This window comes from Chlorocebus sabaeus, chromosome 13, assembly GCF_047675955.1.
Source record: "Chlorocebus sabaeus isolate Y175 chromosome 13, mChlSab1.0.hap1, whole genome shotgun sequence".
Classification (NCBI taxonomy): Eukaryota; Metazoa; Chordata; class Mammalia; order Primates; family Cercopithecidae; genus Chlorocebus; species Chlorocebus sabaeus.
In genome coordinates this window covers 92,681,838-92,695,345 of record NC_132916.1, presented here as the reverse complement: position 1 = coordinate 92,695,345, position 13,508 = coordinate 92,681,838, and the positions used below count along the sequence as shown (strand labels likewise).

At 35.2% G+C, this 13,508-nt stretch overlaps 1 protein-coding gene across 15 annotated transcripts in view; it reads left to right on the top strand.

The window, feature by feature from the left end:
- The window catches only part of DOP1A (DOP1 leucine zipper like protein A), a 106,871-nt gene that overhangs the window by 72,321 nt on the left and 21,042 nt on the right, over positions 1–13,508 (top strand). For 14 of the 15 annotated variants that reach the window (XR_012095082.1, XM_073022620.1, XM_073022618.1 and 11 more), the window contains 8 exons: positions 352–452; positions 1,830–2,089; positions 3,379–5,368; positions 6,197–6,308; positions 6,418–6,600; positions 8,135–8,260; positions 11,628–11,762; positions 13,342–13,397. Coding sequence is in view for 14 of the 15 variants with exons in the window: in XM_073022620.1 (XP_072878721.1) it covers positions 352–452; positions 1,830–2,089; positions 3,379–5,368; positions 6,197–6,308; positions 6,418–6,600; positions 8,135–8,260; positions 11,628–11,762; positions 13,342–13,397 (2,963 nt within the window). In the remaining variant the exon portion in view is untranslated. The remainder of the gene's footprint in view (positions 1–351; positions 453–1,829; positions 2,090–3,378; positions 5,369–6,196; positions 6,309–6,417; positions 6,601–8,134; positions 8,261–11,627; positions 11,763–13,341; positions 13,398–13,508) is intronic. The other variant, XM_073022622.1, reaches the window with a different exon arrangement.

Sequence of the window (13,508 nt, the reverse complement as noted above, 5' to 3'; positions counted from 1 at the left end):
AAAATGAAGGAGGAAGTGCCTTCTGGACTCCAGATATATGTACACTAGTAACTTTTTTCTTCTGTTATACAATAATCTAGTAAGCTCATTACTTAAAGTCTAAACTCAGGAATAATTATTTACGAGACAGGATGAGATGATAACCTTTAAGTTCAATATTTCTGTATATATTTACATATTTTCTGTGTTTCTACTTCCATAAAGAATAGAAATAAAGTTTATTGCAATGTGTGTTTGAATATTGTGGACGTTGAACGTAATACAGTACTCCTAAATAGTACTCTGATTTTACTGAAATCATTTAGTATCTTCAAGAGAGAACATAATTTAAGCTCCCATGTTTCTCCTCAGAAAATAAGGATGGAAGCACATGCCAAGTTTGCAGTTCTTTGGCATCTAACGAGAGATCTCCATATAAATAAATCTTCATCTTTTGTACGTTCTTTTGACAGGTCAGTTACATTTTATATTAAGATTTCACAGTAAGATATCTTAATGCTGCCTCTTTCCTTGAGTCTACTGTCTGGCTTGGCAAGCGTAGGAGATAGCAATTTATCAATTTTATAAAGAGAGTTTATTATTTTGAAAACCATAAACTGTATTAAAATGCATGGCATTTTTACTCATCCACCAGATACTTACTTTCTGGTTTTGGAGTACCTGGTTTCCCTTCCCTTCCTTGGACAACTATTTATCACATTCCTACAAGGTGTCAGGCACCATTCTAGGTGCATTACTTAGAATGATAATGCTAGTGATAGAGCAATGGATACAGCTTTCTTGAGTCTATATTCACATTTAGTGAAACTGCATATAAATAGTAGTGTTAAAAATTATGTGTTTCTCAAGCAATTATTTTCAATCTTCTGCCTAAACTAGATTTGTTAAAATCTATAGCTGAAAACACTAACAGATTATTTCCATGAATCCAGAGAACTTGTAGCTGCCTGAGAGTGGTTTTGGTTTTTGTCTGGACTCCATAGGTGACTTCAGATATCAGATCTGCATTAAATTCCAAGAAGCTGCCATTTTTAGGTGGATTCACATAGTGTCATAAGGTAGTCTCACCAGCCGGTCTCATAGTGGTGGCCATGAATCTGTTCAAGCTCAGCTCAAGATCAGAATTGTCCTCTACTGAACGTTATTTCAGCTGGTGCTTTTCAACCAGCATTACCATTTTTAAGTGATCTGATACTGAACCATATATTGAACCCTTACAGTGTATTGAATATATTGAACCCTTACTTTATAAATAATCATCTCTTATTTGACAACTATCTTTCCTAATTTTACAAGTGAGGGAATAGAGGTCAGGAAAAGTTGTTACTTGCCCAACACCACACAAAAGATTTGAATCTTGGGTTTTTCTGATTCCAAAGCACACTTTCATACCATTCACAGATTTTTCCTTGAATTAAGCACATAGCTTTGACTCACAGGGAGTGTGTGAGCAGAGGAACATGGATCAACATGGAGTAATGCTGACTTGCCGAAGGCTCAGTGCTTGATAATGTGAACAGGAAACTGTTGCTAAAACAAGACTAATCATATTTTTTTTCAATTCTTCAGTATTAATCTTAGTAATGTATGCTTGTGAAATTTCAAAGCATAAGTATATTTTTAGAAGGGGAAAAGTTTTTTTCCTTTCTTATGCCTACTGAGACTATTGGGATTAAGATTATTAAAATGCTATGATCAAAATTTATCCTGAAGTATGACTACTTTAAAATAGTTAATTCAAAGTAAGAAACCCAATTTATTGATTTTATAAAAGAGTGTGACAAGGTAGATGTTTGGTTCTTTATTTTAATTATTTGTGTTTATTTTAGGTCACTGTTCATCATGTTAGATAGCCTTAACAGTCTCGATGGTTCTACTAGCTCTGTGGGACAAGCCTGGCTGAACCAAGTCCTACAAAGACATGATATTGCACGAGTTTTGGAACCATTGCTATTGCTCCTGCTTCATCCAAAAACTCAGAGGGTTTCAGTACAGCGTGTACAAGCAGAACGTTATTGGAATAAGGCTCCCTGTTATCCAGGAGAGGACAATGACAAGCATTTCATGCAAAATTTTGCCTGCAGCAATGGTGAATATCACATAGAAGTAGACAGCCTTATTTAGAATTATCAAAATAAAGTGATAAGTGAATATAACAGTAATTGGTGGATGAACTGCATGTGAGATTTTCTCCATGGGCTTATTTTCTCCCCTCCTCATGCACTAGCAATGCTGTGTGGACCATGTCAGAATGTACTGTGTCAATGACCATCGTAGAGGATGTGGGTCTCTCAGTTGACTTTTTCAGGGCAGGAATCAGGCACAGCTCTGGTTAGAGACATTCTTCAGTTTTGATGGAAATATCTTTAGAGCTTAGTTAGCAATTCTGGTCCTACAGGCTCTGTAGATACTTCATTGGGAATTTATAGTAAACCTGTAATACACATTTTGTATTTCATGAGTCGTTTTCCTCATCTTTTAGGAGAATAATGATGCCCAACTTTCAAGGTTTTATTATGACCATCAGATGTAGACATGTTTGTGACATGCATAAATATTCACTGTTACTATATTACTACAAAGTCCATACTTTATAAACTGTTGAGTGATGCCTTCTATACAGTGATAATGTCCCCTTATTTTATTTAAGGGACAAAAGACTCTCACATATGTCATTTGTCTCTTGACAAACCCCGTGGGGTCTGTAATGAAAAGATCATTTTACTGAGCAGGTTGCTGATGCCTGGAAGATTATGGCTTTCTCAAAGTCTCATGGCTAGTAAGTGATGAAGCTGAAACCAAACTGTCATATTCCTGCTTCATCTCTAGTGCGTTTCTACAGAGTCTTGGTTCCTCTCTCTGGCTTCTTTTCCACTGCTTCTTCTGAATCTTGTAAGAATTTGTATGACCCTGCTTATTGCCAGAGTGTCTTTCTGTTAATGCTTTATCTAACTCTGCTGAATTCTCACCTCCTCTCTGAGATCAGTGCCAGATCTCATCAATGGTATCATGATTCTTTCCCTAAATTTGCTAGCATTTGGTATGTACTATTTTGTATGTCACTAAGCCTTCCACTTTTTCTAAAAGAAGACCGTCATTAATGTATGCCACCTAAGAAATACAGAAATTAATTATATATTTGTGGTTTGCTGCTAATTTTAAACTCTTTAGAGAGTTTAGAAACAGCATAACTAAAGTGAGGTGTTAGGGAGGAAAAATAAAACAAAATTTTCACCTGCAATAAAATAAAATGTAATTTTAGTAGGAAAATATAAGTAGATGATGACACTAATGATTAAAAATTTTGATCAGTCTACATTTCAATTATTTTAATGCATTTTGCATTTTTCTTCTTCTACTGTTTTTCTCATATATCAGTGAGCCAAGTACAACTCATCACATCAAAAGGAAATGGTGAAAAGCCACTTACCATGGATGAAATAGAGAACTTTAGTCTCACTGTGAATCCATTAAGTGACAGACTTTCCCTCCTAAGTACCAGCAGTGAGACAATTCCAATGGTTGTGTCTGATTTTGATCTTCCAGACCAACAGATAGAAATACTTCAGAGTTCTGACTCGGGATGTTCACAGTCCTCTGCAGGGGACAACTTGAGTTATGAAGTTGATCCTGAAACCGTGAATGCCCAAGAGGATTCTCAAATGCTAAAGGAAAGCTCCCCAGATGATGATGTTCAGCAGGTAGTGTTTGACCTGATATGTAAAGTTGTAAGTGGCCTCGAAGTGGAATCTGCATCAGTTACATCTCAATTAGAAATTGAAGCTATGCCCCCAAAGTGCAGTGATATAGATCCAGATGAAGAGACAATTAAAATTGAAGATGACTCTATTCAACAGAGTCAGAATGTTTTGCTGAGTAATGAAAGTTCTCAGTTTCTGTCTGTGTCTGCAGAGAGAGGCCATGAGTGTGTGGCAAATGGAATATCCAGGAATAGCTCCTCACCTTGTATTTCAGGAACCACACACACTCTTCATGACTCTTCTTTTGCTTCCATAGAAACCAAATCTAGACAAAGGAGTCACAGTAGTATTCAATTCAGCTTCAAAGAAAAATTATCAGAAAAAGTTTCGGAGAAGGAAACAATAGTTAAGGAGTCAGGTAAACAACCAGGAGCAAAACCTAAAGTAAAACTTGCCAGAAAAAAGGATGATGATAAGAAAAAATCTTCCAATGAAAAACTCAAACAAACCAGTGTATTCTTTAGTGATGGTCTGGATTTAGAGAACTGGTATAGCTGTGGAGAGGGAGACATTTCTGAAATTGAGAGTGACATGGGTTCTCCAGGATCTCGGAAATCTCCCAGTTTCAACATTCATCCTCTCTATCAACATGTGCTCCTGTATCTCCAGTTGTATGATTCATCCAGGACTTTGTATGCTTTCTCTGCCATCAAAGCCATCTTGAAAACTAACCCTATAGCTTTTGTAAATGCCATTTCAACTACTAGTGTAAATAACGCATATACTCCTCAGTTGTCTCTCCTTCAGAATCTATTGGCCAGACACCGGATTTCTGTTATGGGCAAAGATTTTTATAGTCACATTCCAGTGGACTCAAATCATAACTTCCGGAGTTCTATGTACATAGAAATTCTTATTTCTCTCTGCCTATATTACATGCGTAGCCATTACCCAACTCATGTCAAGGTTACTGCACAAGATTTAATAGGCAATCGAAACATGCAGATGATGAGCATAGAAATTCTGACACTACTTTTCACTGAGCTGGCAAAAGTAATAGAAAGCTCAGCGAAGGGTTTCCCTAGTTTTATTTCTGATATGTTATCTAAGTGCAAAGTTCAGAAAGTGATTCTTCATTGTTTGCTGTCATCTATCTTTAGTGCTCAGAAATGGCATAGTGAAAAAATGGCAGGTAAGAACATGGTTGCTGTGGAAGAAGGTTTCTCAGAGGACAGCCTTATTAATTTTTCAGAGGATGAATTTGACAATGGCAGCACGTTGCAGTCACAACTTCTTAAGGTGCTTCAGAGGCTGATTGTTCTAGAACACAGAGTAATGACTATTCCTGAAGAGAATGAAACAGGTTTTGATTTTGGTGTATCTGACTTGGAACACATCAGTCCCCATCAACCCATGACTTCTCTTCAGTATTTGCATGCTCAGCCAATCACGTGTCAAGGCATGTTCCTCTGTGCAGTGATACGAGCTTTGCATCAGCACTGTGCATGTAAGATGCACCCACAATGGATCGGTTTAATCACATCTACCCTGCCTTACATGGGAAAAGTTCTACAGAGAGTAGTTGTTTCTGTGACACTACAACTGTGCAGAAATCTAGATAATCTAATTCAGCAGTACAAATACGAAACAGGATTATCTGACAGTAGGTAAGAGGTGACTTTTAACTTTATTGGTACTGAAATTTTTTAAATAAATGACTTCTTAATGTCTGGAAAGTTGGTCACAACTTGAGTAAATAAATTAGTGGTTTTTGGTAGGTTACAAATAGTATATTATTTTCCACAAAAAAAAATGTGGCTTGAGGAAGAGTATCAATAAAAGAATCTAGAATGGAAAAGGGAAGGAATATTTAAACAGGCTTATTTTCTTCCAAGGACTGAAATTAATTTCAATGTTCTTCTTGCCTGAGCTGGCAAAACTAATAGGAAGCTTAGGAAAGGGTTTCCTGGGTTTTGTCTGCTTTATCTAAGTGCAAATCAGTTTTAGACTGAAAATAATTTAAATTTACAAATCTTTTCCATCCAATTTTGTTTTCTGTTTTGGATTTTCATGGTTTAGTGGCAAATTCAATCTGAGTCCCCATGCTCAAAATGAAGTCTGAAAAATTAGTTCCAGTAGACTATCTCATTTTTCAGAATAACCTTAGTTTCTACATGTAAAATAATAAGAAAACTGCCTTTGTTGTTTAATATTAATATGCCTGCCATTCCTCAGTGGCTAGAGATTCACTGGCCATCATGTATTTATTTTGTATAGAATTCTTTAGCCAAGAGGAACTCTAGTATATTTAGTCCAACTCACTTATTTTATAGATTAGGAAATAAAAGACCCTGATTTATTCTTTTAGCCATTTATTAATCTCGTATTTATTGCACATTTTCTATGTACCTGACACATTGAGAATATTTCCTAGTGATAAAATATGAACTATACTATCATAAAACTTGTGTTTAAATGAATGCATTTTATTTCAGGCCTCTGTGGATGGCATCAGTTATTCCACCAGATATGATTCTTACTCTCTTGGAAGGGATTACAGCCATTATCCATTACTGTTTGTTGGATCCAACTACACAGTATCACCAAGTAAGACTGCATAAATATTTGACTTCTTTTGAAAGACTGTGAGGTCTAATATATTTCCATTTGTAAATCTCAGTAAGTAATGAGGTTTTTTTCCCCCAACTGTTAATAGCTTTTGGTCAATGTAGACCAGAAACACTTGTTTGAAGCACGCAGTGGAATCCTCTCAATCCTTCATATGATCATGTCCTCTGTGACACTGCTTTGGAGCATACTGCATCAAGCCGATTCTTCAGAAAAGATGATTATTGCTGCCTCCGCATCTGTTACCACTATTAATCTTGGAGCTACAAAGGTTAGACAATTCATATTTAATCTGTAGAGCTCAGGAGTCTGTTTGAGGACCTTCCCAAAGATTATATTCAGAATATGTGAATAATTTGTGTAGTATTTACAGGACCCTGCATAGATTAATTATCAAATAATTTTTAACAGTTTTCCTGGGCTATGGCTGACATGTCACAGAATTTGCCCATTTTTAAGTATACAATTTAGTAATTTTTTTAGTAAATTTACAAAGTTCACAACTTTGTAAATTTTTGAATATATCCTTTACCAGTCCAATTTTTGAATATGTCCTTTACCACAAAGATTCTTCGTGGCCATTTGCACTCACTCCCTGTTCCCATCCCTAATCCCAATCAACCACTAATCTATTCTCTCCATATATTGATTTGCTTTTTCTGAAAAAGTTCATATAAAGGGAATGATAATATTTGGTCTTTTGTGTCTGGCTTCTTTCACGTGACATATTTTTAAGGTTCATTCATACATGTTAGAACTTTGTTCCTTTTTTTTAGGGCATTTTAAATTGACATTTTAATATGCAAAGCCCTCCTAGAAAACAATTTAGCAATATGTACAGACAGCTTTAAAGATTTCATAGTCTTTGACCTAGTAATCTACTTTAGGAGTGAATTCTAAGGTAATTGAAATTATACAAAGATGTATATACAAAGTGTTCATTATAGTATTATTTAATGTCAGAAAAAAGAGAGATCCTAAACAATGAATTAGGGAATGTTTAAATTATCCTTTCAGTGTTTCATTACATAGCCACTAATATTCATGGTTTTGAAGAATTCTTATTGGATGGAGAAGGGCTCAAAAGCTCAGTGAAACCAGGGATGTTACATAATTGAACAAATACCGTATTTTCAGTTATGTAAAAAATGTTATCTGTAGAAAAAGGAATAAAGTTTGCATTTTATCAGTAATTATCTCAGGATGATGGGATTAATTATTGATTTTTAAATTTTTTTCTTCTTTGCTTGATATTTTCCAAATACTGTGCCATGTCAAGTTGTCAAATTGACATCCTTCAATAACCTAATTTTACTCCTAGACCAGACCACCTGAATCTGGGATCCAAGGGAACACATAGGGAATTGGGAGAGGGGTAAGGGTGGGAACCATTAGAACATTTGATCTAAGTTTTGATGCTTGGATTAAGCTGTACTTTTTATGTTTTGTTTTACTTAAATAAAACAGAAGTTGTTTTATAATTATAGAATCCCTCACCTTTTTTAAAGGACTCTATGTCAAACCTGCTAAGTCGAATTTTATATGTGTTGTGTTTTTCTAGTATCTTTTCAGAGTGAATAGACTTGTATTTGGCTGATTGGTAGCTGTCATTTTATAGGATTTGTTTTTCTTTCAGAATTATAGTCATGTTGTAGCCCTTAATGTTATTAAAGTTTCCTCTAGTGTTATTTATATAGTAAAACCTGTAAGTACTATATTATTTCAAAGAAACCAAAACTGCAGTCTAGTTGTAAATGTTTTCATTTTTTTTTAATTTCACTTTCATTTGCTTCAAATTGTTTTAGAACTTGAGACAACAGATTCTTGAATTGTTGGGCCCCATTTCAATGAATCATGGTGTTCACTTTATGGCTGCCATTGCATTTGTGTGGAATGAAAGAAGACAGAATAAAACCACCACCAGGACCAAGGTATGTATTTAGACATTTGGCACTTCTTGTTTCTGCATTTGGTGAGTACATGCTAATTTTCACTTCTCCATATATTGCAGTGGTACTGGGGTAGATTGGAGTGTAAAGCAAAAGTTTGTTGACAGGTTTAGATAAATTGTTGCCTTAATTTCTTTAAGTATTGATTAAAATTTGAGGTCAAGGCTAGGTGCAGTGGCTCACACCTGTAATCCCAGTACTTTGGGAGGCTGAGGCAGGCAGATCATGAGGTCAGGAGATCCAGACCAGCCTGGCCAACACAGTGAAACCCCATCTCTACTAAAAATACAAAAATTAGCTGGTCATGGTGGCACACGCCTGTAGTCCCAGCTACTTGGGAGGCTGAGGCAGGAGAATCGCTTAAACCCAGAAGGCGGAAGTTGTGGTGAGCCGAGATCACGTCACTGCACTCCAGCCTGGGCAACAAAGTGAGACTCTGTCTCAAAAAATAAGTAAATAAAGATAAAAATAAAATTTGAGGTCAAATATAAAAGATATTACGTGGAAATGAAAGGAAATTAGTATGATATTAAAACTAAATAGAAATGGTAATATGGTACAGTATATTTTTTAAGTGCTAGTCATTTAGGGTCCAAAGCAAGGATATGGAGAAAAATTTTCATCTTGACTGTAGTTTATTATGATATGATAGTTCAAAGAGTTCTTGTCTCTAAATATAATTTACAAATTTTTTTTTCTACTTTTTTTCATAGAGATGAGGTCTCACTTTGCTGTTGGTCTTAGCTGAGTTATATATGTGAATTTTGTTGCTTTCTGAGTTTCAAAGCTCAAGAGAAATGCTCTATATTGAAAATGAATCACGGTACATTACAATAGTAAGGCTACTGTATAACTTACATTTATATAAAAAATATGATTTTTTTCCACCTAACAATTCCTGATTTATTTTTGTGCTTTTACATTTTTAAAGTAATCAAAATAAACATTCACACCATATTATATTATTTTGCATGTGAAGATTCAGTAGTAGATAGCACTCACATTGAAAATTTAAATCCTGTACTACTTAGAAGCAGTAAAGAACAGTTGATTTAACATGGCATGTTGAAGCCAGGCACAGTGGCTGATAGCTACAATCCTAGCACTTTGGGAGACCAAGGTGGGAGGATTGCTTGAGGCCAAGAATTCAAGACCTCATGAGACCCTGTCTCTACAAAATATAAAAATAGTGAAGTATGGTGGCATGTGCCTGTAGACCTAGTTACTCATGAGGCTGAGGCAGGAGGATTATCAGGTATATTATAGCTGATAATATGTAATTCACATAGAGCAATGCCTAGCACTTAATAATCACTGTGTAAATATTAGCTATATTATTATTCCTCATATTTAAATAGAGAGCCAAGGATTATCGGTCACATAAAGTCTCTAATGTGATAGACAGACTGAAACAACTAGATTTTTAAAAGTCAAACAATGCAGATAACAGAAGAAAATGTAAATAATAATAATGTCCTTCAGTGGGTGAGACCATGAGGTAGAAAGGGAGAGTACAGGAAAGACCATTCCAAAAATTAAAATTTTCCATGGATATTAAAAATTCTACAGCAGAAACAAAGCAGTATTTTTAGGAGGGTTGGAACAGAAAGTGGATAAATACCAGAAATGGAATACAAATTTAAAGATATGGAAAACAGGAGAAAAGAGATAAGAATATTAGAGAAGTGATACTAGAGACCCAGTATCTTTCTGCAGAATTTAAAAACAAGAGGAGAAAAATACAAAGAAATAATGCAATAAAATTCCTCAGGAATGAAATAAATACGTTTCCAGATTGTGCGTAGCACTGTGAAAAGAGATCTGCACAAAGATTAGCATGTAATTTCTGAACACTGGAGATAAAGAAGAGATCCTAAAATCTTCTGAAGAAAGAATACTGGTCACATTCAAAAGAATAAAGATGAGATTTGTTAACAGCAACACTGGAAATTTTGATGGGAAAGTAGTTTCAATCCATAATTCTATCTCCAGCCAAACTGTCACTCAGAACATTTTCAGCTATGCAATGTCTCAACAACAACAGCAGCAAGGAAAATTGCTATCAGTTCACTTTTTCGCAGCTACTGGAAGATGTAAGTCCACCAGAGGAGGAATAAACCAAGAATGAAGAAGACAGGAGATCCAAGAAACAGGGGTTCCAACACAAAAGAGAGAGCAAGGGGAATCTCTGAGATAATGGTAACAGGAGAGATATCAAGATGACACTGTGTAGCAAACCTAGAGAGTATCAACCCAGGGTAGAATAAAAAGACATCTAACAGAAATGTCTCAAGGAAAAAAGAGAGGGAGGAAAAGATACAAATTAATTACCTGAAGTATTTGAATATGTAATTAGAGATTTACAGTTGAAGTATTTAGGGATGAATTTTTAATAGGTGCAGAGAAAATGAAGCAAACAAAGCAATTAGCTCCAGGAAAAACAAAAAATTGTACCGTAAAACAAATACAATGCTAGTACAATACACAATGCAACCACAAATAATCATGTGAACATTAGATATGGATTTAAATAAAAATACGGTACAACAGTGTTGGCAGGATAGGTAGAAAAGTGTAAGAGTGAGCTACATCTTTGTCTTCCAAAATAATGAACAGATAATGTGTAAAAGAAAATCAGGAAATAGGAAAAATAGTACTGTATGTTATTTAGACAAAAGGAAAACTTAAGGAGTTGAGCATGGTTGCTTTGGGACATGGGAAGAGATATAGGACAATACTATTTTTTTTTTTAATAAAGCTTATTGTTCTGTTTTATTTTTTGAGGTGATGAACATGTATTGATTAGAAAAAAATAAATTTTGAGCCTGAGCAACATAGGGAGACCCTGTCTCCACAAAAAATTAAAAAATTATCTGGGCATAGTGGCATGCCTGTGGTCTCAGCTACTCAGGAGGCTGAAGCAAGAGGATCGCTTAAACCTATGAGGTTGAGGCTGCAGTAAACTGTAATTGAGCCACTGCACGCCAGCCTTAGAGACAGAGCAAAACCCCATCTCAAAAAAATATATATATATACACATATAAAATAAAAGTAAAATTTGCCTAAAGTAGTCAAGGGACTTGAAGAGGTCTTTAATAAAGGGACTTAAATAGAGGCCAGGGCTGTGTGCGGTGGCTCATGCCTGTAATCCTAGCACTTTGGCGGGGCCAAGGCACCAGGATCACTTTGAGCACAGGAGTTTGAGACAAGGCTGAGCAAAATAGCAAGAGCTCATCTCTATAAAATCTAAAAAAAGAAGAGGTCATAAAATACTCTCTTAATTCTGTAACTTCCCCTAAAAGACTTATATACACACATACATACATAAATACAATGATTTATTACCTAGGTCATTCCTGCAGCCAGTGAAGAACAGCTTTTATTAGTGGAATTGGTTCGTTCAATCAGTGTCATGAGAGCAGAAACTGTTATCCAGACTGTAAAAGAAGTTTTAAAGCAGCCACCAGCCATAGCCAAGGACAAGGTAAGAAAAAACTCTTCTTCACATGTGTTTACAATTCTGTTTCAGAAATTATGCTGGTAAGATTTTTTTTTGTACAATAATGTCCTTTCAATATAGTACAGATTGCAGAGATGACTGCATGTGGCCCTCACACTGCTTCAATCAAAACAATTATCAATATTTGTAGTGACTTGCTATTCTGATTATTCAGTAGCCAGTGAAGAGCAGTTAACTGCTCATATCTTCATATGTTCCTCAAAGGCAGTCAGGGACCATGTGACTAAATTCTCAGGGGACATTTTTCTGGTCACTTAAAGAACATAAGCCAGAGCTCAAGATTTGCTTCTCTCAGTTGTTGCCATTTTTCACAGCTTCCTTATTGCTTTCTTTTCTGAATGAATTCTCTTAACTCTGTGAACTCCCCAGATTTTGCTGTAACCTCAGTTCTAGTCAATGTCATTTCTTGACCATGTGTAATACTGTGCTATGCAAGGGCCACACTATGAATGACATAGTCTCTGCACACACATTGCTTTGTCTCCAGGCAAAAATGAAAGTCTACAAATTAGGAATATTACGGACTTTTCTACTTTTTCTGCTCTTTGTTCAAGCAATACCAAGAGGTCGTATTTTCTCAGAAAGTATTTACCAGCTGCAAACTTTAGACTTTGAGCCAAGCCAAAATAGACCTAATCATATCCTTTAAAGAATTATGACATATATCTGAAAATGCTGAATTATGGTTTCCTTTTATCTTGAGTTTCCAAAGGGAGTAAGATGTGTGTGAATAGTCAGTGTCCTTATTAAGCTTCTAATAAAAACTGGGGCATTTGTCATAGGATTTTTAGTTTGTGTTTAGAGTGCCTATTTGTGCCAGACATTGAGCTACACATGAGGGATATGAAAACAAATTAGAGCCAATCCACCATCCTGTGCCACCAACCTGTGTCCCCTTATTAAGTTCTGAATCTATTAGACACTTGATTTTTCTTTGTGTGGTAAAACGGGAAACCTTCAAGGAAATAGTTGGGACTAAAAAAGCACAAATTGATAAACGTCAGTGCTCATCAATATCATTCTCCGGCCTCTCATTAATTTCCAAGGGCAGGTGTTTTATTTTTATTATATATTACACTCAACACTATCTTTAATTTAGTGGCTATATTTAAAGCTCTTAGGAATTGATCACAAATTTGAACTACACTAATTGAACAGATATGTGTAATAAGACTTAAATACGCATTTCATTAAAAATCTCAATTCTAATAGCACCAAGCATAAGCTACCTAAAATAGTGTTGATACTTACAGAGTACATTAATCATTTAAAAGTGAGTGGTGGACTGTCAACTTCTGATATATGGAAGGAAAAATTGACAGTCTTTCCATTCCTTCCATCTATTTTCAACTTTTAAAATAGCTCTTGTGTTATGAATTTTTCCTCCTAAGTGGAAGAGAGCTGCATGGCTCATTAATGAAAAATTTATGATTTTGTTCTTTTAATTTTTTAAATTAAAAATTGGCAGTAAGATACAAAGTTGCAACAATGAAAAAGAAAAGGCAGCATTCTTCACTATAAAATTGATTTCTTTTATTTATAGAAACATCTTTCTTTGGAAGTCTGCATGCTTCAGTTTTTCTATGCTTATATTCAAAGGTAAGATTACTGATATTGATCTCTCCTTACTATGTTGCTAGAAACAGAAACATTACTTATGGATATATTAACACAAGTAATGAGTATCTTAATGACTCAGCCATGTATATC